At 40.6% G+C, this 22,964-nt stretch overlaps 1 protein-coding gene across 12 annotated transcripts in view; it reads left to right on the top strand.

Annotated features, from left to right (window-relative positions):
- Positions 1-22,964, top strand: part of KALRN (kalirin RhoGEF kinase) — a 484,636-nt gene that overhangs the window by 259,624 nt on the left and 202,048 nt on the right. For all 12 annotated transcript variants that reach the window (XM_039555510.1, XM_039555513.1, XM_039555508.1 and 9 more), the window contains 2 exons: positions 2,692-2,814; positions 22,772-22,963. In XM_039555510.1, the coding sequence (XP_039411444.1) occupies positions 2,692-2,814; positions 22,772-22,963 (315 nt within the window). The remainder of the gene's footprint in view (positions 1-2,691; positions 2,815-22,771; position 22,964) is intronic.

Here is a 22,964-nt window from a genome sequence, read left to right as displayed (position 1 = left end):
GATGTTAATTTTTGGCAGTGGAGCAAGTTATACAGTCTGTGCTCTCAATTACAATGTTAAATGTTTATCTTGAATTATTACATACTTATTCTAGTTCTAAAGACATTTCCTTTCTTCGGGGTAAGGAAGAATTTCTCCAAATACACTGACATGTAGATGTTTACAAGTGCTGGTGATTTCAGGTTTGATGGGACCTTTCAGAGTTGTTCCTGCATTTGCCACAGACTGACTGCTTAACACTTCTCATTGTTTGCACTGGGGAATAAGAGCTATGTCTCCACACAGATTTATGTTCTTGCTGTAGTTTTATTCACTCAGTTATTCCATACATCAGTTGTTCCATATCTCAGCTTTTTTAAGTGCCAACTTTCTGTGTCTTTTATGATGGAAACAAAAATGTGATATTTGTCCGTGTTTGCAGATTATTGTGATCCAAGTGCTTTATATAAGGAAAAAACATACTATCTTTATTAGCACCTTAGCAAATGCTGAGGATTCTTTAGTTAATTATGGCTATTGGGTTATCAGAGCCTCATCCTAATATCCTGTCTTTTCCCAGCTTCGTGAGACACCTCAGGAATTCACTTAGTCTTTTTATATAATATCTGTAATGTATATATGTAATGTTTTTATTTTCTTCTCTTCTATGCAAAATGAAATTATAGCATTTATGTAGTTCACAGAATGATTGTGAAAACAAATTCATTGATGACTGGAGTGATCAGACATGTTAACATGGGTTTCCAAGAGCAGAAAGTGCTATTCAGCAAGTTATTCTCTAATTACTACTTCAATGCTTTAAGCATGAAAAAGTTATTGGAATAGTTTTCTTCAGAGTTACAGTAAGTGGCTATCAATTATTAATAAATAAAAAGCACATACTGCATCCTAATTTAATATGAAACATTGTTTAAAGTAAAGCCATTTTCTATTTGAAAAAGAATATTAGATGAGATTTTTTTCCAAACTTGAATTTGGCTCTGCTTCCATTTTTAATAGATACGTTGAAAACTGACAAGAGGAAAGAGGTTGTTAATGGGATTATTTGCAGACTGTTAATGACACAAATGCTTGGAGATTGGCCCCCAATAATTGTTCTTATAAGTCATATAGTCATTCCTGGTCAAAAATATATTGCAGAAAAACTCTTAGCAGACCAGTTGGGACATGGATTTCAAACAATTTGAAGAAATATATTTGGGATTCTCTGTGCAGAGCAAATGGGAGACAAGCTGGTCAGAGAAATGGAAGCAGGAAGTGATGACTGAACTGCCAACACTTCTGGTCCTGCTTCCTCATCCCCACAGTGTCACTTGTGCCAAATATGTGTTCTCCCTTCAGGACATGAAGTGCTTTGATACTCCGTTCTGTGAAATTACTTGTATGCTGTGGATGGAAAATAAGTTGTAAGCACAAAATATTAATTAATAAAATGCTTTTCTTTGTAAAGAAGTAGGGTTGGAACATAAATATATGTGTATAAAGGTTTGTTTGTACCTAGGACTTCCTATAAAATATGCCTGGGATCTACATTACAAAAAAAGCTCAGAGCCCAGGCGGCTTAGATTCAAACCATGAAATAGTTTTACTTGCCTGAAATAATAAATAAATAAACAAATAATCACATCTTCCATGTCTCCAGTGGTAGGTTTCTAGGCTTAATCAATAATATCTCTGATACTATCACTATCCTGGGTCTGCTTGCAGTGTCTTGTCCCTTCAGAGTGACAGAAGTTCCAGCTGTTGTTTCCCTGTCCACCAGCATTGGCTGCAGTGGGGATCCAGAACTCGCTGCGAGTGCAGGGCTCCTTGCTGAAGGAAGTCCCACCAGTTACAGAAATTCCAGTGCTGCTCAAGTACTCTGTATTCCCTTAGCTTTTGTGTGTTGGGAAAGAGAAGAACAGAGTATCAATCTCATCCTGAAATTTCCCAACCTAATATTGTCAAGTTTGGGGTTTTTTTCCAGCTTGTAGTAGACTCCAGACAGATTTGATCTATATTTTAGTGCCCGTGTTACTGTGAGGAGAAACTCCACATGGATGGTGCTCATAGAGATAACATACTTTTAAAAGAGAATCCTCTGTAACTCTCAGAATATCAGATTAGTCATCCTACTTTTCCATAAGGATCAGTTAACACTTGGAACTCAAGAACCTGAAATGCTTGGAGGGTTCACATTGTCAATATTTAATGGCCTGCAGTGTAGGTTTCTCAGCCTTTTCATTCCAGTAACTCTGATAATGCTTTCTGTCCACATAAAATAGATTTTAACTGATCCTTCCACCATGCTTTTGGACTCCCTCTCACACTGAGGTGTGAAATCAGCTGTTGCTGTTTTGCAGTTTACACAAGCTCATCAGAGGGTACTTCCTGTAAAAGATTCCAGATTTCTGATTGCCTTCCCCCAAAAGTCATCTGTGTGAAAGTAAATATTTAATATCTGCCAGGCTCAAATAACTAAGCTACACTTCAAAATAAATTGAATAGCAAAAATTCAATAAACCTAATTTAGCAATAGCGTCCATGAGCATTTATCTTCTCTCCAGTTAGAATGGACTTTGACAGAGCTGCTTGTGTTCAGCCACAGCAAGCACAAAGCATTCCTCTGGAGCTGTTCCATCCTCACCTTCACAGGATTTCTCTGTGCTGCTGAGACAGGAGAGGTAACTGGATGTTCTTCTTTTCTGGCAGGTACTGGACTGGATTGAAAACCATGGGGAAGCCTTTCTGAGCAAACACACAGGAGTGGGGAAGTCTCTACACAGAGCACGCGCGCTGCAGAAAAGACATGATGATTTTGAAGAGGTAGCACAGGTAAGAGTCAGAGACTTCTGTTGTCTGGCTTGATTTTTGTTACTCCTTTTGCATATTTAGAAAAAGGTATCTCTGTTTTGGGTCACACTGCTCTCTTCAATCATTTGATGCTGCCCGGGATTCAGTCACCGAGGTCTGGAAGTCAGCATGAACACTGCAGAGCAGGATAGTGGCAGGACTTACAATCAGGAAATCACCACACTGGGTCGATGAAAGGTCTCAAAGCCCATGAGGAATTACAAGCAGTTTACAGGAAAGTAGCACAAACTGTTGGGACATAGAGGAGAATGGTTATGAGTGAGAGCAATGAAAAAATCAATCGTAACTCCTACGGTGGAAACTGAGGGCCTTGAGCATAAGGTGGGAAGCAGGGGAAACATCAGAGAGTGTTTGCAGTAAGGACTAGTACCCTTCCCATCCTTCAGTGCATTATGCAGAAGGGATTTTTTGTTTTGGAATGAGAGGCAATCATTACAGGTAGACATTGTTATTGTTATTAATTTTCCTCATAGAACACTGTAAGCAAGATTTTTCCAGGAATTTAGTACGAAGCCAAAATCTTACAAATTTTCCTCAAAGTGGAGTCATAGTAGATGTTTAAATATACATCCTGTCCTTATTTATAGAAATTAAAAGAAAGCGGACCTTTGGTAAGTTCTTCCATGGATTGAGTAGTGCTTTTTTTTTCCCCCCTAAGTATCCATGGTCAGAAATTTTCCAGTCTCAGCTCTGGCTGCCAGACTGTGTTACACTCTTTTGGGGTAGATTTGAAACATCTTCTATCTGTAACTGATAATCTGTAACAGTACTTCTCCTTTGGGTATTTTGGATAAATTCCTGATTGATTTACGTAAAGCAAAATGTATCAAATGCTTTGTCTTCCTGATGCACACAGGGCAGGTTATTGCTCAAATGTCTCACTGTGGCATAAGATGAAAATTTGTTATATTTTAGTTTTGGTTTTCTGCAAAACCTTTCCCATGTGCTGGCCTAGTTTAGTTTAAGATATTTCCAGTAACAGGGACGTACCTCTTTTACTGTTTCCTCAGGGAAAATATTTCACTGCCTGATGGCAGCTACCGACAACATTTTTTTTCTCCTCTCCCTCATATTGAATTTATATTTCTCTCAATCTCTTTTTTTATTATTATTCCCTTGTTTATATCCCTGTAGTCTTATTTATCTCTCTTAAGGAGATAAATCCCAGGAAATGGGATGAATTAACAACCCTGAAATACCTGTAGAATGTTGGCATGTCTTGTCCTATGTGCCTCAACCATATTCAACATATTGAATTCTGCTAATATGTTTTTATTCACCAATCCCTTGAAAATATTTTCCTATCTATGTTGTTGGAGATTTAGATTACCAACATTCTTCTTTTCATTAGATGTTCAGTTCTTGATGGAGTATCCCATTGCTTGGCTTGCTAATGAATTTCAGTGTTACCTTTCAGCTGTGATGGGAAATCCTTACATACCATTGACAGATCACACAGTCTGAAAGCAGCAGTTCTGTATTGGTGGGTTTCTAAAATTTCATGGGATCACCTGTGGATTTAAGCTTTCTGGTAATAGGCTTGAATTTCTAAAAGTTTAAATTTCTGCAAATTTCTTAAAATGGATTTTAGGCTGGAGGTTGAAAACCGTGGTTCTATAAGGCCTCATCCAAAAGCACAAGATAGGGTTAGTTTTCATCCTAAAATCAATATTAGGGGCCTCTCCAGAATGAGTGCTTGAGTCAGCTGTGATTGGATGCTATACTGGGCTAGCAAATGAAGATTAGGATCATGTAATATACAGGAGCTGAAACAAGGTGATTTCATGTCCTTTGTGTCATTAATATTTTCTAAATCACTCACTTCTGATACATTATCTTCATAATTCCCATTCCATCTCACGTTTTCTGGGTCACAGTTAGCATTTTTTTCTACCTCCTCTTTGAGTATGACTTAACTAGAGATGTAGGAAACAAATTATGAACAGGTGAGAAGAGACAGAAAAATAACACGGTCCTGACAGTAGAGATGAGAGCCAGCCATGTAACTGTCTGCACATGGAAACAACAGCTCATTTGGCCACTGCTCCCCTGGCTGATGTAATTTGGAGACACATCCCCTCATCAGGGCTGAGGAACCTTCCAGTGTGCAGTTTGCATGTGTAGGTACTAGGGTAAGTCAAAATATAATTACTTTGCTGAAGACTTTTCTAACCTCCCTGTTAGGCCTCCTTCTATACCGTTTCAGCACATCTCTCTGTGAATAACTTGAGACACGTTTCCTTTCACTTCACTAGGCCAAATTCAGAGCAAATGAATTCTGTTCACTGGGTGACCACATGTGTTCAGATGAAGGTGGGTGTTTCAAAGGGGGATGCAGAGGAAAGAAAGAAGTGTCATTTACATGGTTATAGAACCTCTTGGGTTCCTCTGAATCTGATTCCTTTACAGCTGGTGAGTAGAATCAATGAGCATCTCATTGCTCTGCCTGGACTGCTGTGAATATGAAGTTTATGATGCCTCCTAATTCCAAATAATTGACACAAATTGAACCTGGTTCCTCCCCAACAGCTTTGACAGGAACAGCTTCCCCTGGTGCATTCACATGAGAATATCACTGCTAATTTATGAGGCCTGTCTGCAGTGTGACAGTGGAATGTGGTGCTGGCAAATGGACATGGGGACACGCAGTGAGGGGAAGTGAAAGGAATCTCAGGCTTTATCTGAGGTCAAGGACTTGGGAATACAATACTCTTTGCTTTGGACAGAGTAAAAGTGAGGGTAAGAGGAGAGGGCATAAATCTATCATGCCTGGAATTCTCTTGCAGAAGCTTCTAGTGGGGTTGATTTTGCCGTTGGAGAATAAATCTCCTTTCTACTCTGATTATGACCAATTTTTATTCTTCCTAATTCCCTTCTTGATGCTTAACACTTTAGAGTTGGTTGGAAATTAATTCTAAGTTTAAATATTTTTTATTTTTCTTAAGCTAGCAAACATCTTTGCCATGACTAGGGTGGATAACTGGCAGGACTTTTTCCCAATATAATCATGTAATAAAGCAGATATGCCATCATCCTCAACAAACTATTGAGTTTGCCCATTCCCCTCATCAGGATGTTAATTAGTAGCTTTCCTGGCAATAAAAAGGATTATGTTTATTTTTCTTAAATAATATAAAAAGTCTTCACCTGACACACCTGGTGAGCTTGACAATATAAGCAATAGTATTTTCTATTGGCAGTTCTCTGATAAGAATGCTTAGCCTGCCATACAGTATAAATTTATTCTCAAAAATACGCTCTCTTTGGCTCTGATATATTTGTTCTTATCTCTTGCTGTTTCAGGAGGGCATTTGCAAAGGTCAGACTAGAAGCAATTTTCAGGAGTCTTCTTGACATTTTTAACAGGGGGCAAAACATTCCTAGTTTTGCCTTACTGCATGTTTACCAGAGTCTTGTGTCTGTCATTGCTGTGCTGAGAAATGCTCTGATTGACTGACCTGCCAAGACACTAGATTGAGAGGTGGAACGTGCTCCCTCTAAGTCTGATTAGAAACTGCAGATTGATAAATCTGGATGTAATGATTCAATCAGGCATGGCCCAAATAGATCCCATTCCTGCATGCAGCTGTGCTCAGAAAAATGTCAGTGATTTTACAGCACTGTGTTGTGGGCAGTAGGAAATGTAATTTGGGGTCTCTTTCTCTCCTAACTGCTGTTTAGACAAAGCTCTGGCAATTTTTCTGACTGTATTTATACTACACGGAACACACAGATGGCAAATGTTTGAATTTGGATTAAAAAGCCTGAGCTCCTGGGAGGGAGGTTGTTGTCTTGTATATACCTGCAACTGTTTCTCGGTCGGTGCTAATACTGTTCACAGGCTGCTGCTGTGGAAGTGCCAACCTCGGCACAGCACAGGGCCTGCTGTGCCCTGAAATTTAGTAGCCTGGCATTATCAAGACATCACCAAAGGAATATCACTGTGGATGTAGCTACAATGTTCCAATGATGGCCTCTTTGCTTGGCTGGAGTTATTTTTTGCAAATCAGATTAACTGTAGTTCGGCCAGTTATGGTTGTAAATGAAAAGACAATTTTATTTTAGTCTCTTTAACTTTTCCTTATTCAGGGCTTTTATCCTGAAAACGGCATGCCTTCCAGTTGGAAAATTCTCCCAACACTTCAGCACTACCTAGCTGAACTGCATGTGTTGTTCTCTGTATATGAAGAGAGGGTCACAGATCATTTTCCTCTCTTGTGGCATTCCCAGCAATCAGAGGTTAAGGTGGCCTTCTCAGCATCCTCTGCTCACAAAGAGCATTGCTGCCTTTGTGCTGCTGCAGAATTAGGAAAGGTACTGGGAAGCTGCTCTGACAATCCCTTGCATTCTGCTGCCACAGGTCTGAGCGGTTTCGTGAATGGTCTGAAACGAGCATTTCTGCTGCCTTTCTGCCTTTACGAGCTTTTCCCTCAGACGTGCCGATAAGATTTCCTGTCGTTCAGGTTTATCCGCCCTTTGGCCGGCGAACCGGTGCGGATTTCCACCTGCAGATGGCACTCGCAATGCGCTGGAGAGCCTTGAGCCCTAATGGGAAACAGAGCCGATGTTTCTCATCCAAACTAACCAAACATTGTCTCGCAGTGAAATGAAGCAGAAGTGGAAGCTGGCTCGCTCCCTGTCCCGTGGTGTTCTCCCACCCCTGCCAAAACCCACGTTGTTCAAGGTCACCCAGAAAAACAACCCCCCTAATATTTCATTTTTTTAAGTGCAGACCTGGGCTGTCCATGGTTCAAGTCAAGGTGGTGCTTGTCATCTGTGTTTATGGGATAAGCTGCCCTCAGATCTTTGGCGCTTTTCTCAAGGCTCTTGGGCCACATTCAGCTCACAGCTACAACTGGGTTTGCACTCAGTACCTGTGTGTGTGTTTTCATGCAACAGTTGGTGTATTTTTCATGGTAATCCAAAGGCACTGATGTTTATAAGGTGAAATATTGCAACAAAGCACATGTTAACAGCCTTGGCTCAAAATAAGAAGGCTGTCCCTTCTTATCAAACACAGTAAGAAGAGTGACTGGAGGCTGTGTGGCCATCAGAGTTCATGGGGTTTGTCCAGTGCAGCAGCTCTTGGTTCAGGCCTTGTGTCTAAAACAGTTTTGATGTAGGTACATGGCTGGATCTTCTATTCCTGACTTTTAAAGCTTTATGGGATTCATTCTGCTAAGGTATAAGTGCAATGTAGTGGACTGTTCTTGAATTATTACAAAGAAGAAGAGCCAGACAAAATGTGAAAAAAATGCTGGACTTTGCACTCTGGCATTTGGGAAGCCATTCAGTTTTCCTGTTCTTGGATATCTGTGCTTGCCTTCCTCCAAGACAGCTTTGGAAGATGATGATTAAACACCTGAACACTGGCTTTGTAGGTTTGTATCATCAAAGTTACCCTTATGTGTACATGCACAGTTCCTTTAAGATTCAGCTCTTCCTTTTATTCATCTCAGGGAGTTAAATATATTTTCTGTAAATGAAGGCTTTCAGCAGAGACCTTGCAAGCCAAGGGCCTGTATTAGCTATAAGAAATCAAGGCTCAGGTGATAGTCCTCATCTAAGAAGCAATTTGTTCTCCACTATTCCTTTCTAGAGTATTCCCTTCCTCCGTTCTGCTGTTCCTAAAATACTGTCAGTTCAAAGTTTTTGAAAAGCCCTTGCAGATAAAAAGAACTTTAGGTGCAAATATGTTGAAAAAATATGATCATGTTGTTTGTCATGTGAAATGTCCAGAGGATCCAGTAAGAAATTTTGCAGGTAAAAATGGTGTTGTGTCACCTCTCAGTCCTACACAGTTTTACTTGAACTGCTTTAAAACTAAGTGTGGTAATGGAATAGTCAGGCCAAAGCTGAATTGCAAACAGCTACTTGTTTGGCCTTCAGGATAAAAACCTAGTGCTTTCCCATACAAATTCCAGCTCTGTTGGATGTCGTTGTTCTAAAGTTTGGCATGAAGTTCGGTACTGATGTAAAACAGCTAGGAATAAATTAAGAGTCCATGTTGATAATGAGCACTTAGGAAGCATTGTCCCAGGGTGGGTTTTTTAACTATTATTTTGTTTTACTTTTTACAGTTTTGTGACCTATCTGGTTGTTGAAAGGAATAGCTTGCTGGGTATACTGGGTTTTTCCCTTTGGGCTGAGTGACTAAAATCTTATGTAGGATGAAATCTTAGCCCAAAACAGGGAGAAAGCAGACAATTAAACCTGGTAAGAAATATGCTCAAAGTTGGCAAAAATAACTGTACTTTCAGTAATGCCAAATCTTTTTTAAAATAACAAAAGCATGAGACAGGCAACAAAAAATCAGATCTACTCTTATTTTCATCATCCTTTACGTGGCCATTAGCAAGTTCTGAAGCTATAATCTGCTTTTTCCTGTTCATTTATGTAAATGTATTCACTTCTACACAAAGAGGAAAAAATGCCCACTGGCAGAAGATTACACAGGCCTTTGTACCACGGTGCAGGAGCTCCAGAACTCTTGGTTTCTCCTCCTGGCTGGCATCAGGCTGCATCTGGCAGTCACAGCCAGCAGAGATCAGTGGAATTGCCAATACATGGGCTGTCTGTGAAGGTTATCTAGGGACTGCTGGATCCAAAACCTTCTAACAGAATATCTGGGGGCTGGATAGTTTATCATGGGAGCTGTATTACAACTCTGTGCATGAAGTCTAGAAACCTCTGGGTGCCTCAGAGCGTATCTGCATTGCAAGAGCAGAGATACCAAAATGGTTCTGCATAGCCTGGGCCAAGAACCAGAAAGGCTGGGAAGGGCTGGGCAGATTGCCTGGGTCGGATGTGATGCTGTGGGGACTCGACTGCCAGACCTAAGTCAGAAGCAGGGCATGTGAGATGTGTTTTCCCTGAGGAAGTGTGAAGGAAGGACTCTTCAGAGCACATTATGGATATCAGTCCCATGGAGACTCCAGTAGCAGCAGCCTGGCAAATATTCTGGAAGCCATGGAATTGAATTGGTGGCCAGTGGTACTCCATGATCTAGTGGTAGTGGGGAACCTGTTTTAGACAGGCTCTATAATGGCACAGAGATCTTCCTGGCAGTCATATGAAGAGCTGTGTCTATTATGCCATGTCTTTGAGTTTGCATTTCAGTGTATTTCTCCTCCAGCTCAAGGTGATTTTCTTTCCTATTTCTTCTCTTCCAAAAGCACTTGACAGCTGAATCTTTTCATTAAACCTCCTGCAGCATGATTCACAATCTAAATACTCCCTATAAAATCTCAAGTTTTGGCAACACTGTGCATTTTTTTCACAATTGCCAGGAGCTAGCTTCCTATCACTGGTTTATTTGGGTAGGTTTATTTTTGTGTCTTTAAAATATGTTCCTTTAATTTCCTATAAATGCATAATGCTCTTCCCATGGCAGAAAGGGAGACAATGAAGCTATTTAAGAAATATATATTTTTAATTCTGGAGGTTCTGGAAAATAGAATTTCTATTGTGTGCTGAATTCTGAGATTTTGAACTGATTTCTTTTTGAATCAGAAAAGACAGCCAATGTTTCCTAAAGAAGATAAATCCTGGAATTTGTTTCTTCAAGGCCCAAAACTTCTTAAAGAGAACACTGGAAAATTATAGCACTGGTATGTTATATAAACTGAGTACTAAAAATATATCCATTATGATACTGATGTATCAACTGAATAAACCTAGAGCTGAAACAAAAGGTCTGACAATTTCTGTGAAATATACCCACTTAAAAGAACTGCTGCTGTTCTGACTGACCTGTCTGTGTTGATGAAAACCATCATCATCTAAAGGCTTTTAAAACTTTCTGGTCATTTTTCTTTGTGCTCTTCTTATTGGCAGGTCAGTGGGTTATCAAACTGTACCTTATCGATTCCAGAAGATTAATTGCAGCAATGTCCAAGTCTCATTTGTAATGATGGTGGACTGGTATGCTTCAATTTCTTGTAGCTATTGATAACGGGGAGGCTCCAGGGAAAAAGAGTGACACTGTGAATCGTATCAGCATTTTTAGTTTGTGATTCTGTTCTAGTGCAGTTGAAGGACCTGCCCCGGGCTGTGCTGCTGCCTCTGGGCCAGCCAGTGGTGGCTTTAGGAGAACAGCACAACATGAGCCACAGCAACTGGTTATGACATTGCTGCCAGTCACAAGTATGCTGCTTTGCAGGCACTGGTAAAAAGGAAATTTCATGTAGATTAAGCCAATATAAGAGATTTGTATGCAGTAACAGAGCAAAATAATTTTCAAGGACAAATTTTAAGTATTTGTTATCATTGCGCAAATTTTCTGGAAATAGACCGAGTTCCATTGATCATTCTGCTGCACAAGGTTTAGAACAAAATCACATTCCAATTTCAGACAACTTGCTTATAATTAGCTTGTTCTAAAGAGTGGAGAATCTAGTTCGATGGCTCTGCAATGCAGAGAAGCTGCTTGGCAGTGTGACTGTCCCTCTCTTCTTTCCCAGTCGTGGATCCCTGATTGTCCAGATGAAGGATGTTCTCTTAGTCCCACATCAGGCGTTTGAATTGTCTAAAAACTACACTTGCCTTACGAGACTATTGCAGAGGCTTTATACTGATTATACATAAATTGAAATATTCAACCAGCATTTTATTGCATATAAACCTATTTTTAAATTTTATTTTCCTGGAAGAGTGTTCAGATCTCAATTTCCCCTCTATAAGATAGGGAAATCTCAATGGATTTACACAGTTCTTTTGGAATTACACATGTGTGAATAGGGACAGAAATCTTAATGTGTGTATAAATAATTCACTTGTTGATTCAGTGCTTGTAGCCCAGCCATTAATATTGCCCTCCATGTGGTCTGTGAGGTCTGGTTTTGCGTAACCAAGTCCCAAGGAAGCACTGTTTTGTGTCACTATGGAAATGGCTTCTGGTTCAAGGCATTTAGGCACCTTTGTTTAGTGTCTGGTTCAGAGCACCACCACATACAGAGCCCTCTCCTCCTTTGCTGAGCTAGGGAGAGAAATTCGAAGATTGACATGAGGAAAGCAGGCAGAATCATCCTTGTCATGCCTCTACATTTAACATGAAGCTTGTTTGGGGAGAAGGAAATTACAGAATTTGCAAGAAGTCAGGAACTGAGACAGGAGGTGTCTCTGAACTGTCAGTGAGCGTGTGCACACGTGTTAGTTTAGCATGACTGCCTGTTTTAGTATGCAGCTGATACAACAGAAACCACTGCGTGCTCCAGAACAATGGCACCAGCTCCTATTAACACGACTCTCATTTTTATTAGGGTGTTTTGTCCAATATGAGATTTTGTCAGTGCTGGATTTTTTCTGTACAGTGTAGGTGAGTCTTTGTCACACTGGTGAGATCCACAGCTTTGCAGCAAGCAGAGAGCCGAGCCTGCTGTTGCCTCCTTTGGAGTAAAGTTAAGGCTCAGTTCAGAAGCACACAGTGTAAAAGGGTGGTTGTGACTCGTTAATATCAGGGAATGGGCAGTGCAGCCTTCACATTAAATGTGTCAGCTGAAGCGAGTGCACTGTTGGGTGGAATGAAGGGTGTCTCTGCCTGGAGAGGAGAGATGGCTGACACCACTGGCCTTTGGCCTCTGGCCCCTGGTTGTTTTGCCAGTGGCCAGGATTTATATTGACAAACCAGAGCTTGGATTTGTCAATGCCCACACATCAAAGTTAAGTACAGGAAGGACTGGAAACCTGCAGTGCTCCACGGTGGGGGAGAAGGGTCTGGTACAATCTCAGTGTTACTTTCTGTTGTCTTCTTGGGTTTGTTTTAGGCTCAAAATAGATCTAATTGAAACCTCTTGAAAATCAGAGGTACGTGTTTGCTCCCACCACAAAAGTGGCTCAGACAAATGCTACCCAGCCAGGAATGCATTTATAACTCTCCTCCTTTGGAAAAAGGTAACCTTTTCTGACTCGGGGTGGAGAGCTGCTCCTCCCAGTTCCAGGCCCTTTCCCAAAGGATTGACAGTTTCATCTGTGCCACAGCACAGTTCCTCAGTGCACACTGAGTGATGGGCACTGCTCAGGCTCCACTCCTTTGTCATGCACTGAAAACCAAACGGGAGAGAAGCAGCCCCGCAGCACGGCCAGGGCTGTGCAGCCACGCTGAAATGCCAGTCATCTCTTCTGAGTGTGCTCCCCCTTGGGATGGGGAATTGGGTCAGTGGGTCATTTAACCATTGCAAATTTAAGGTTTTTTTATAGGCAGGCGCATGTAAATGTGGGTCAGAAAAAAAGAGATTTTTCAGAGCACAGACGCGAATCTGATTTGTGTGCTAGCATCGGGATGTGCAAAAAGGAGATTTTGGATGAGAATGCTGGGAGGAGAGTGACTTGCAGTTTGGATGTGCTGGACATGTCTCCAGGGTGGGGGTAGGTGCCCAGATCCTACTGTTTGGGGTTTGGCACAGGGACAGCAGGCAGAGAGAGATCAAAAGACAACTCAAAGAGAATTTCTCTGATCTTTGCTTTTGTCTCGTATCATGGCCAGTCTTATCCTTTGGGGGTTGATTTGGGATTTTTGAAGGGGATTGGATATGGAGAAGGAAGGACTCAGCAACACTAAATAAAGAATACAGTAGAAAGCCATCAGGATATGGTGGATCTTGACTACAGAGGCAGTATCTCATATGCCTCTGATATTCATGGAGATCTACGACTTGCCAAGAATCAGTATGTTTTATAGCATGAAAATTTCTGGTGGGAATGCCTCTGTACCAGATCTCTCACTGTAAGTCATTATTAAGATATATTTATCTCAGATCATGTGTGGCCCCCTAATAAGAGCCAGAAATAAAACCGTGATATTTTTCTAAATCTTTGTTGTGCTTATGGATAAGCTGAATTGAATTTCATTCACACAGTAGAACACATTTTTAAAATGGACCCCATATGAGTGATTTCTGGCCAACATGAAAAATGTTAGTTCCTGTCTGGAACTTTTCTAAAGTCTGGTATAAAATAAATAAAATGTTCTGTTACTTCCAGGGTAGTGAAACCTCCTTCCATTTTTCCTCAGTGTAAGTATGCAATACATCTCCCTAGGTGTTACAGGAGATTTTAATCTTTTGAAGTTTTGGGGAAGACAAAGCCATTAGTCCATCCTGCTTTGGTGGCACCTCTGAAGAACTAATTTGATGGGTAAGCCTTACAGACAGTTCAAATGTCAGAGAAATAACAGTGGTGAAAAATGGGTTTATAAATCGAGTAAGATTCAGAGAATGGTTTCTACTCATTTGAAACAAATTCCAGTGTGTAAAGCACGACAGAGAGACGAATTAATGTTGATAGTGAAGAGATTCTCAATCCAAAGGGACCGTTTTGCTGACCTGCTCCTAAAGATGCTCAGCTAGAACAAGGAAGTGAAGTAAAAAGTTACTTCAACTTTAATTGAAGCTGAAGGAGACTGTTTTATTATTGTAGATAGCAGAGGGGCATTCTCCATGCAGTTATCTGAGGTCCAGAGAGCAGGGAGATGGAGATGGATGTTATCTAAGTGGTGTGTTACTATTCCTGTTCATAGAGTATGTTGAGAAGCCTCCTCTTGCCAAATGGAATTATCCAAATTGTGAACAGAAGTGTCGGTGTTTTATTCTAATTGTGTGTTTGTTTCTGGTAGGCAATGTACTGAAGTGTGAGGTTTATTCTGGAAGGAAAGTGCTTTTTTTTTTTTTTTAAGTGATGAATTTTTAAGTGATTCCTTGCTACTAGTTAAATTTAACAGCGCAAGTAGGAGGGATCCAGGAGAACACCAAGGGGCTCCCTGCTTCCCTCTGAATCTCCAGGGAATATAGACAGTGCTAGGACATGGCACCACATGATGTGATGCCCTCACTGAGAGCATCTCCTGCACCACTCCCACCTGGGCTGGTGCACAGGAGCTGATGCAATGCAGCGTGTCGGGGAGGAAATCTGTATTTCAAAGGAGCGGCAGCAAAAATGTAATTAAACCTCGGCATCCTTCCTCAGGTAGCAGCAGTGCACTAACTGTGCTAAAAGGATGTGGTGTATCTTCCTCTGTATTTTTTTCTGTCAACAATCAGTTTGCTTGTCAGAGGTGGCTTTTCACTTATGGCAAAAAGAGCTCCCTGCAAATCTGGAGGTCCTATGATGCATTAGTGGTACACTTACCTTTTTGCAGCAGGCTGTGTTGCATTTTTGTCATATATTACCAGACAGAAACAATGATTGTTATGTGATGTATATACAGCACTGTCTTGTGCTCCAGACTGCCTGGTCTCAATATTCAGCTGTGTAGGAATTCTTAAGCTGAAAGCTCAGGAGAATGTGGGTCAAAGTTTTGCCGAATTTTCGTCCATTAAACATTATCTCATTCTATGAACAGTCCCATGCCACTTCAAATGGGCTTCAGGAAAGATGTAATAGCCTGTCCCCACATTCATGGCAATAAGAGCATAGCTGAGTCAGGGTAGTGGCTGTGAGGGAAATGGAGAGGAAATGCTTTGCTATCTTATTTAAAGTAGCTTTTATAAAAATACAGGCACAGAATTCACATTCTCACAAGTTTATTTCTGCTTCTGTTTTCAAGGCAACCATGATGCCAGTTGTACTTGGTGCTGGCTTTTCACAGTGCTGAAGACAGCCCAAAGCCTTTGAATACTGTTGTTGCCATGTCTTTGAAATCTCCAAACCATGAGCATGATATTAAATCCAGAATGCCTGGAGTTACTTCAATTCAGGAGTCCAACTGGACTTGATAAAGCTGTCATAATTGCACTCATGTCTGTAGGGCTCAGAAAAGATGTGAACTGAGCTTCTGGGACAGAAAACAATACCATGCCCTCCTGAATTGCTGCTCACCTTGGAGCTGCTGCATGTTTATTTCTTCACCACCCGCTTTCCCTTTTGCCCCTATCATAAAGAAGTTGTGGAGCTTTACTGTGAACCACCTGGGTTTTTTGATGATATTAATCATTTAAGAAGCTTTCAAAAGGAGCTGCATTTCACTCCTGACAGTTTGCTTTCTTGTGCTCCCTTGTCATTTCCACAAAAGAAAATGCTTTCCTCATTTTTGCTGAATTTCAAAGGCTCAGTTACCATACAGTCACTTGAGCAGCTCTCAGTTGTACACTCTGCAAGTTACTCAGTTATGAAATTGGGCAGTGATAATTCTGTTTTAGTGGTACACTCTCTGTGCTGCATAACAGTGAGCAGAATCAGTTTGGTTTCATGTTTGGTACCAGAACAATTGTTTTGTTGTCTTCATTGTCCTTCTTTCCCTGCTGCTGCTCACTTTCACATTCCTGTTCCTGTACAAGGATGGTCTCAAAGTGAAGGGACCAAGCTATTTTCATGTATATTACCAAGAATAAAATACTAGAATAAAACCTAGCCAATAATCATCAATTTCAAATATGTTTCCTAATTCTTATAGATCCTTGTAAAGACCATAAAATAGTGAAACAGCAGGGGTATTTCATCATCTCATTTTGATATTCTGTTTGGATATGCTTCTACCAGAAGAGCAGTAAGGTGGCAGAAAATAAAAACTGAAATATTCTTATAAGCACAAAATGAGCCTCCATGTAATTTGCTTTCCCAGCTGTCCGCCTCTCTTGGTCTCAGGATGACATTGAAGGGGCTGAGAAGTGTAGATCCTTGCCAAGCCAGCTTTTGTTCTTTGTGTATTTGTAGTATGTACACACAGATGTGCATCTATGTGTCTTTACATACTTACTAATATTGGATGATGTGTGTGATTTTAGATATAATTTAAGACATTATTTCACTGTATATTTCACTGGCATTTCGTTGAGTAATGGTTGTGATCACACTGGAGTTAATTAGCATGATTGTGGTAATGGGAGTGTTTTCTACTTGAGGTATGAGTGCACTCCTGATTAAGATGAACAATTGATGGGATGAAATACACCATAGCCAACTTTTTTTTAATCTAAAGTAAGCACTCAATATGAAACAGCACTAAGAGGAATTATTTTTGCTAATGTATTCCCACTATTAATTCCAATCTTGCTTATTTATTAGTTTGAAGGTAGCTTTTAATCAATTTATCTGGTATTTCAGCAGTTGATGTAATGTGTAAGTGTCACTCTTTTAAATTCAAATAATAAATTCATCTTGGTTTGTATGTGAACCCTGAGGGAAAAATCATAAATAAAAGTAACAATGCATGGAAAGATACTTGGTTCTTCACAATGGTCAGTGAGGATTCTGGGTTGTATCCACCTTGTCATTCCTGGGAATATTTCATATCTAATTAATACTGAAAAATGCCATATGCTTATATTTAAAACATATTATATACAGTATATTATATGTAGCATTTTATACAGTTCACTGAAATAATGAAATTACTGGAGGTGTAAAGTAGTCATTAGTATGAGCATGATATGAGTGCATGGAGAACTGGGGTAAAATTATGACAAGAAAAACTAAAGATGAATTGCCGTATTTAAGGGAAGAACAGTCTGAAGAAGAAGGTGCTGATGGAAACTTCATTAGCCTGGATATTTTTTTAAAAGGTCTGAAGAAGTTTCCATTCTAGTGTGCAGTGGGGAACAATCTTGTACTGACAGAGTGAGTGGCTGCATGACCTCAGAGAGATGTTCTGCCTGTAACTTCTGTAACTGTAATTCCTGGTAAGTCTGTTTTGAATTAGAGCCACAGAGCACAAGTAAGAATATGTATCTTGATTTGATTATGTGCAATTCAAACGGAATAAAATCACAACTTATATTAGATCATCATATGCACTTAGCCTTTGCCCTTCTTAAGGGAGGAGGAATTTTGACAAAGATGGATGCTTCCTTAAACCCCAGATTTCTTTATCAAAGAAATGTTTCATTGTGGTCACTTATTTTAGCTTTAGAATATCAAGTTACTAAAGATATAATTCTCCACAAAGGCCTGACTGTGAGATCACTTAACCTCAACAAATACTGGAGCTAATTTTAACAAAGTAGCTTGAGCAAAGAATCTGATAGCAGTAACTGAGCTTCATAATTAAGGATAACAGTAGTTTATTAGGTTTGACAAGAACTGCAGAATCAGCTCTATAGTTATGGTTTTGCCAATGTGAATCGTGCTGTAGTTTCTTTGGGCAGGAGTTCTACTCACTGTCTGTGCACAGAACAGGTACCAGGCCTCCAGAGTACTATTTTTAGCTCTTTGCCATTTTTTTCTCTCCTCCTGTGATCTTGGGGAGATGGTTAGAAGGCTGACCCAGTTCTCCCTGAAGTCAGTAAAATCCTTTTTACTGCTTTCAGTAAGAGATGGATCAGGCTTTGAACTTTGTCTCAACATCCCAACTTCCCAGCAGGAGTGCTGATACAGAGATTTCATCTTTGGTGTTGAAGAGTCGAGTCACAACTCTAAAGAACATAAAGGAGATATCACTTCAGAGAAAGCCTAATAAGTCTCCTAAACTTCAGCCTGCAGGCATAATAAGGGATTCACATCACTAGTCTTTAGTCAAGAATATCAGATCTAAGCTAGTCCTCTTTCTCTCTCTAGTTGGTACTTACTGGCTTCCAGAGATGCCATCTCTTCCATGCCTTTTTCGTGGTAAAACCCTGGTGACAAAGCTCTCTGAATCAACACAAGGAACCTGGAACTGCCTTGCACAGCCCCAGAACTTGGTTGATACAGGCTAGTGCTACCTCATTCCCCTTATCTCATCATCTACTTGGGAAGTGAAGTCTAGGGCATGTAGTTTGTGTTTAATGTGATCATGTATCTGATCACCTGCCCTGTTCCCCTCCCTCATGTTTCTCCTCATGTTTACAACCAACATCTTTCTCTGGCTGGTGGGAATGGTTCAGAACACATTGGAGAACTTGGAGACAGTTACCATAAAAACCCTTCAAATATAATAAACTGCTGTAAAATAGTGTGCAGGGAGAGATTTTCTGGAAAAAAATTGTCCAGATTAAGGCCATGAACTCTGCCCTGGACTACCACTAGACACAGCTATTTTCAATGTAATCAGCCTAGAAACATGCAGCAATAAACTAGTTGCACGTGTAGTTCCTAGCAGTAGATAAAAACTACATGGAATAATTTTCTGTAAAACCACTTGGGCCAAAACCAAAATGCTGCACTAAATTGAGGGATGCCTTAAAAATGTGGGGAAGATCACAAAGATATAGGTATATTTCCCTTGTGTTTGCAGATTTCATGATAGAAATAGGTCATTATGCAAAGATTGATCTACAAAGATTTTTAAGAGATAGGAGGTGGAAGCTGGTTTTGTGCATGAAATGGTGCAGAAGTATAGAATGCCTTGTAGCAGTTCACTGAGAATTTCAAGGGTTTGCACCTGACAGTTCTATCGTGGGTTAATACAATATTAAGAAAAAATGCCACACAACCCTAACATTTCAGAAAGCATATCATTGTATGCCTCATAGATTATTTTTTTTCTGGATAACTCGTGCTATTATTATTTGTGAGGAACTAATCTCCACAGATGAACCTGAGAAATTCTTCATGGGATCTCCCTTCTACAGGGATTAGTCATTTTTGGTGTCACCTTCTTCAGAATACTACAGAAAACTTCCATGGATCTGTAGTTTGCAGAAAAGGGGACAGCCATGATTGTCCTTCTAGTAGCAAAAATTTGCTTCTGCAGTTGCATTAGATCTTACTTTCTTCCAAAGTTTTGAACTGTGACGCCAGTTTGCAGATGCGCCAGATCCCATCCTGCAGCTGGATCTCAGCAGGGCTGGGAATCTGAGCTAACCTCTTCTGGCTGGGGATGATGGGACAAGGAGGCATTTCATGCTTTTCTTCATTGTAAAACTTAATTCTCTCTTGGATTCCCACCCTGACAGATCCAGGGTTGTGTCACACCAAAAAAGTACAAAGTGCTTCAAACAAAATAAGGGTGTGTACCCCCAAGAGCTTACTAACAAGAGAGCAAGCTCAGGATGAAAATGTAGGGAGCAAGGAAGCAGTGCAGCATTATAGCACCAACCAGGATGAAGCTCTCAGGTTCAACAGCGCTTTGGTTCAGTGCTTGTAGAGAAATAGTTGTGCATTAAAATATTTGATATGTGTAACAACTTCTGGTATGATTTATGTGCACTTTAAGCAAACAAACAGAAGAGAAATAGAGCAGGCCCTTAGCAGATGAGTAACCTCTGGCTTATTTGGCCTGTGCTGTGTGTACATCTCGACAGCTGACAAGAGAGGACAGTCCTTTCATGAGCACGTCAGCCTCAGGAGCTCAAGGAGAGGGGTGGGTAACTCCCAAATGTGGTTGCTTATTTAAAATGTATCTAAGTCTCTTAAATCTGCAACAGTGAGCTGGAAATCTCTCAGCACCAGGCCTTCCTTCTAGAATGAGCAGGAATATAACCATTAGTTGTTTTTCCTATCATAAACTTTATCTCTTTTTAAAATCCAGACACTTACCTGTGACATCAGTGGACAGAGACAGAACAAGAGGTGAACAAAAATTACTCCATACTCAAAATGCTCTGTGTTCAAACTTTTTGTGCATGACACATTTATGCAAACACATCCAAAATTAGGTATGAATTCTTCAGGGAAGCATCCCTGTATGCTGACAGTGCCTGTCGCAGCCCAGGGAAAACACTAAGTGTGGCTCCTTCCACACCCAACCAGCTTCCCTGCAGAAAATCCCCTTTGCCTTCAGAAAATCTTGTGCAATGCAAAGGGGCTGCTATATCTTTTATTATCTGTGCAGTGAAGCCAGAGCTTCTTTTGAGGCCAGTCTGCATTCTTTTTCCCCCAAAGTCTAGGGTCCAACCTACACCCTTTTCACCAGCGTATTTACATCTGGTCATTGTATCAGTGAACTCATCTCATCCTTAGGTAATTCAACACAGCACATGTTGGAGTCAGTAAACTGTGATGGCTTTCAACAGAGATGGACCTAAATGTGTTAGGGACAAATGCAGCAAAGCTGTGTTCAGACTGTATTTCAACAAAAGTGTTCTGTGTCCCAAATCTGTGCCACATGGAGAAAAGGAAGGCATTTACAAGTAAACTAAATAATACATATAAAAGCAGGAACAGTCTTCTGCTCAGGGAGCTGGACTGCTGTGTGAGCTGTTGTAGTGGTAATGTGTGAAAAACCCGGGGGTGGACTAGACTTTGAAAAATAGTGCTAGCTTTGGCATACACTCCAAATACTATTGGAAGAGGATCATTCAGAAAGGATGCTGTTAAGTGAAACCGGACCCTAATTCAGATCACATTAAATGGAACATTTTTTACAAACTCTCAGCTAAAGAGGTTTCCAAAAAATGATTATTAAAACATAAAATTTTGCTGCTGTTAACAGCCTAACCATTATAGCAGTAGCCTGAAAGTGAGGGAATAAAAATTTACAATTGGTAACAAAACTGTCTTGAATATGTTCTTCACAATCCAAAAGGAGAAATGCAAATACCAGATATTTATAGTCAGCCCTCAGAAACTGGGAAGATGAACACTGAATGAGATGTTTTCTTTTTGCTTTTTATAACTGGAAATATTTTCCCCCATTAAACACTTGGAGGTCAGCGTTCCATCTCTGTATTGAATATTTTCTCAAACAACAACTGTTGGCTGCAGCAGGATATTACCTAAGTAGGAACAACATGGCTTGATTCATGGCTTTTATTTTTGACAGTGTTCATGTGTGGCTCAGAAGTACATGTGTCCACGGTGTTCAAAGGTATTTTGTGTATATGCATCAAGTTAATGCATTTCTAAACTGAGGAGGATTTTGACAAGGAAGGTGCTACAATTCTGCTTCTATTGAAGCAGAGGTTAAAATTCCCACCGGGAGCAGTCTTAAGCCAATGCCAAGAAGTTCTGAAGATCTAGCCCAGTAATGGAAGGACCCTTAAGTTGGTATCTTTGTCTCTCCTTATTTTTGTTAAGTGTTGAATACCAAAGAGCTGTTGGCCTCATTTTGAGTGAAGAAATCTTTTATATGATGGCAAGGGCTGGCTATGTTTAGTTTGCTAAACACAGCTGACGAAGGCATAGCTCCATGGTTCTGGAGAAGATGACTGCACTCCCTTTCCATTTCTCCTGTTGTTTATGAGACTCTCTGGTGTATTAGTTGAGTGGTGTTTTCCAGAAATGTGAAAAAGAGAGAGAAAGGATAGGCAGGTAGCTTGAAACCTGAGGTAAGTTGAATGGAGTTCCCCTCTCTTACTTGACAGTCTGGCATATCTTGGGTACATTAATTTGCTTCTGGGTTCTTCTGTTCCCTCTCTGTAAAGTAGGAGTCATACACCTCATATCACAAGGGCCCTAGCTGTTCAGGACAGTGCAGTGTTCAAATTTTTAGGTAGTGCAGGGCAGGTACGTGCCCTGGGCAAACTGGAAATGAGCTTTACATATTGGCAGCTGCAGACAAATCGCATGGACTCACTCCATTTAGAAATGCATTGCAGGACAGCAGAAAGAGGAAAAAAGCATAGAAGGAGCTTGAAGACATGGTCTGTCTCACAAAAGCCAGTGAAAGGCAAATATTTCTTGGGGCTGAGACATCTCTGGCTAGCATGATTGCATGCTGTAATGTGAGAGCAGTTGGGAGGCCATTGCAGTGAGCTGGTGGCTGAGTGTCACGTGAGGCATGGTAGCCTGAGCTGGTGAGTCCCGCTTGCTTCATTGCATTATCTTTGAGAAGTTGCAGGGAACTTGGAAATAAATAAGTGGGAAGTCCTATTGCTGTGCCTGGCAGGATTGTGTTGGAGTGGTGTGTTTCAAATAAGAAATTATTTCATGTGTACTCGGGGATTAGTCTACGTGGCTTTACACGTTCTCCTTTCACAGATGGCAATGCCACTAGGAAATGCTGCTATTGTTTTAAAACTCTGGTAATCACCCGTTTTCATGCCTTAAGGATAAACAGCCTTCTTCAGGGGTTTACTTGCCACAGTTGTATTACTCATACTGTGTTTCTTGCTTTGTTTGCTGGTAGAATACATACACCAATGCAGACAAGCTCTTGGAGGCTGCAGAGCAGTTGGCTCAAACTGGGGAATGTGACCCTGAAGAGATCTATAAAGCAGCCCGGCATCTGGAAGTTCGGATTCAGGACTTTGTCCGGAGGGTGGAACAGAGGAAACTTCTCTTGGACATGTCAGTCTCCTTCCATACCCACACCAAAGAGG

The sequence above is a fragment of the Corvus cornix genome, chromosome 7 (genome assembly GCF_000738735.6).
Source record: "Corvus cornix cornix isolate S_Up_H32 chromosome 7, ASM73873v5, whole genome shotgun sequence".
Taxonomy (NCBI): domain Eukaryota; kingdom Metazoa; phylum Chordata; class Aves; order Passeriformes; family Corvidae; genus Corvus; species Corvus cornix.
Note: the sequence above shows the minus strand (reverse complement) of the source record. Positions and strands in the feature narration are given on the sequence as shown.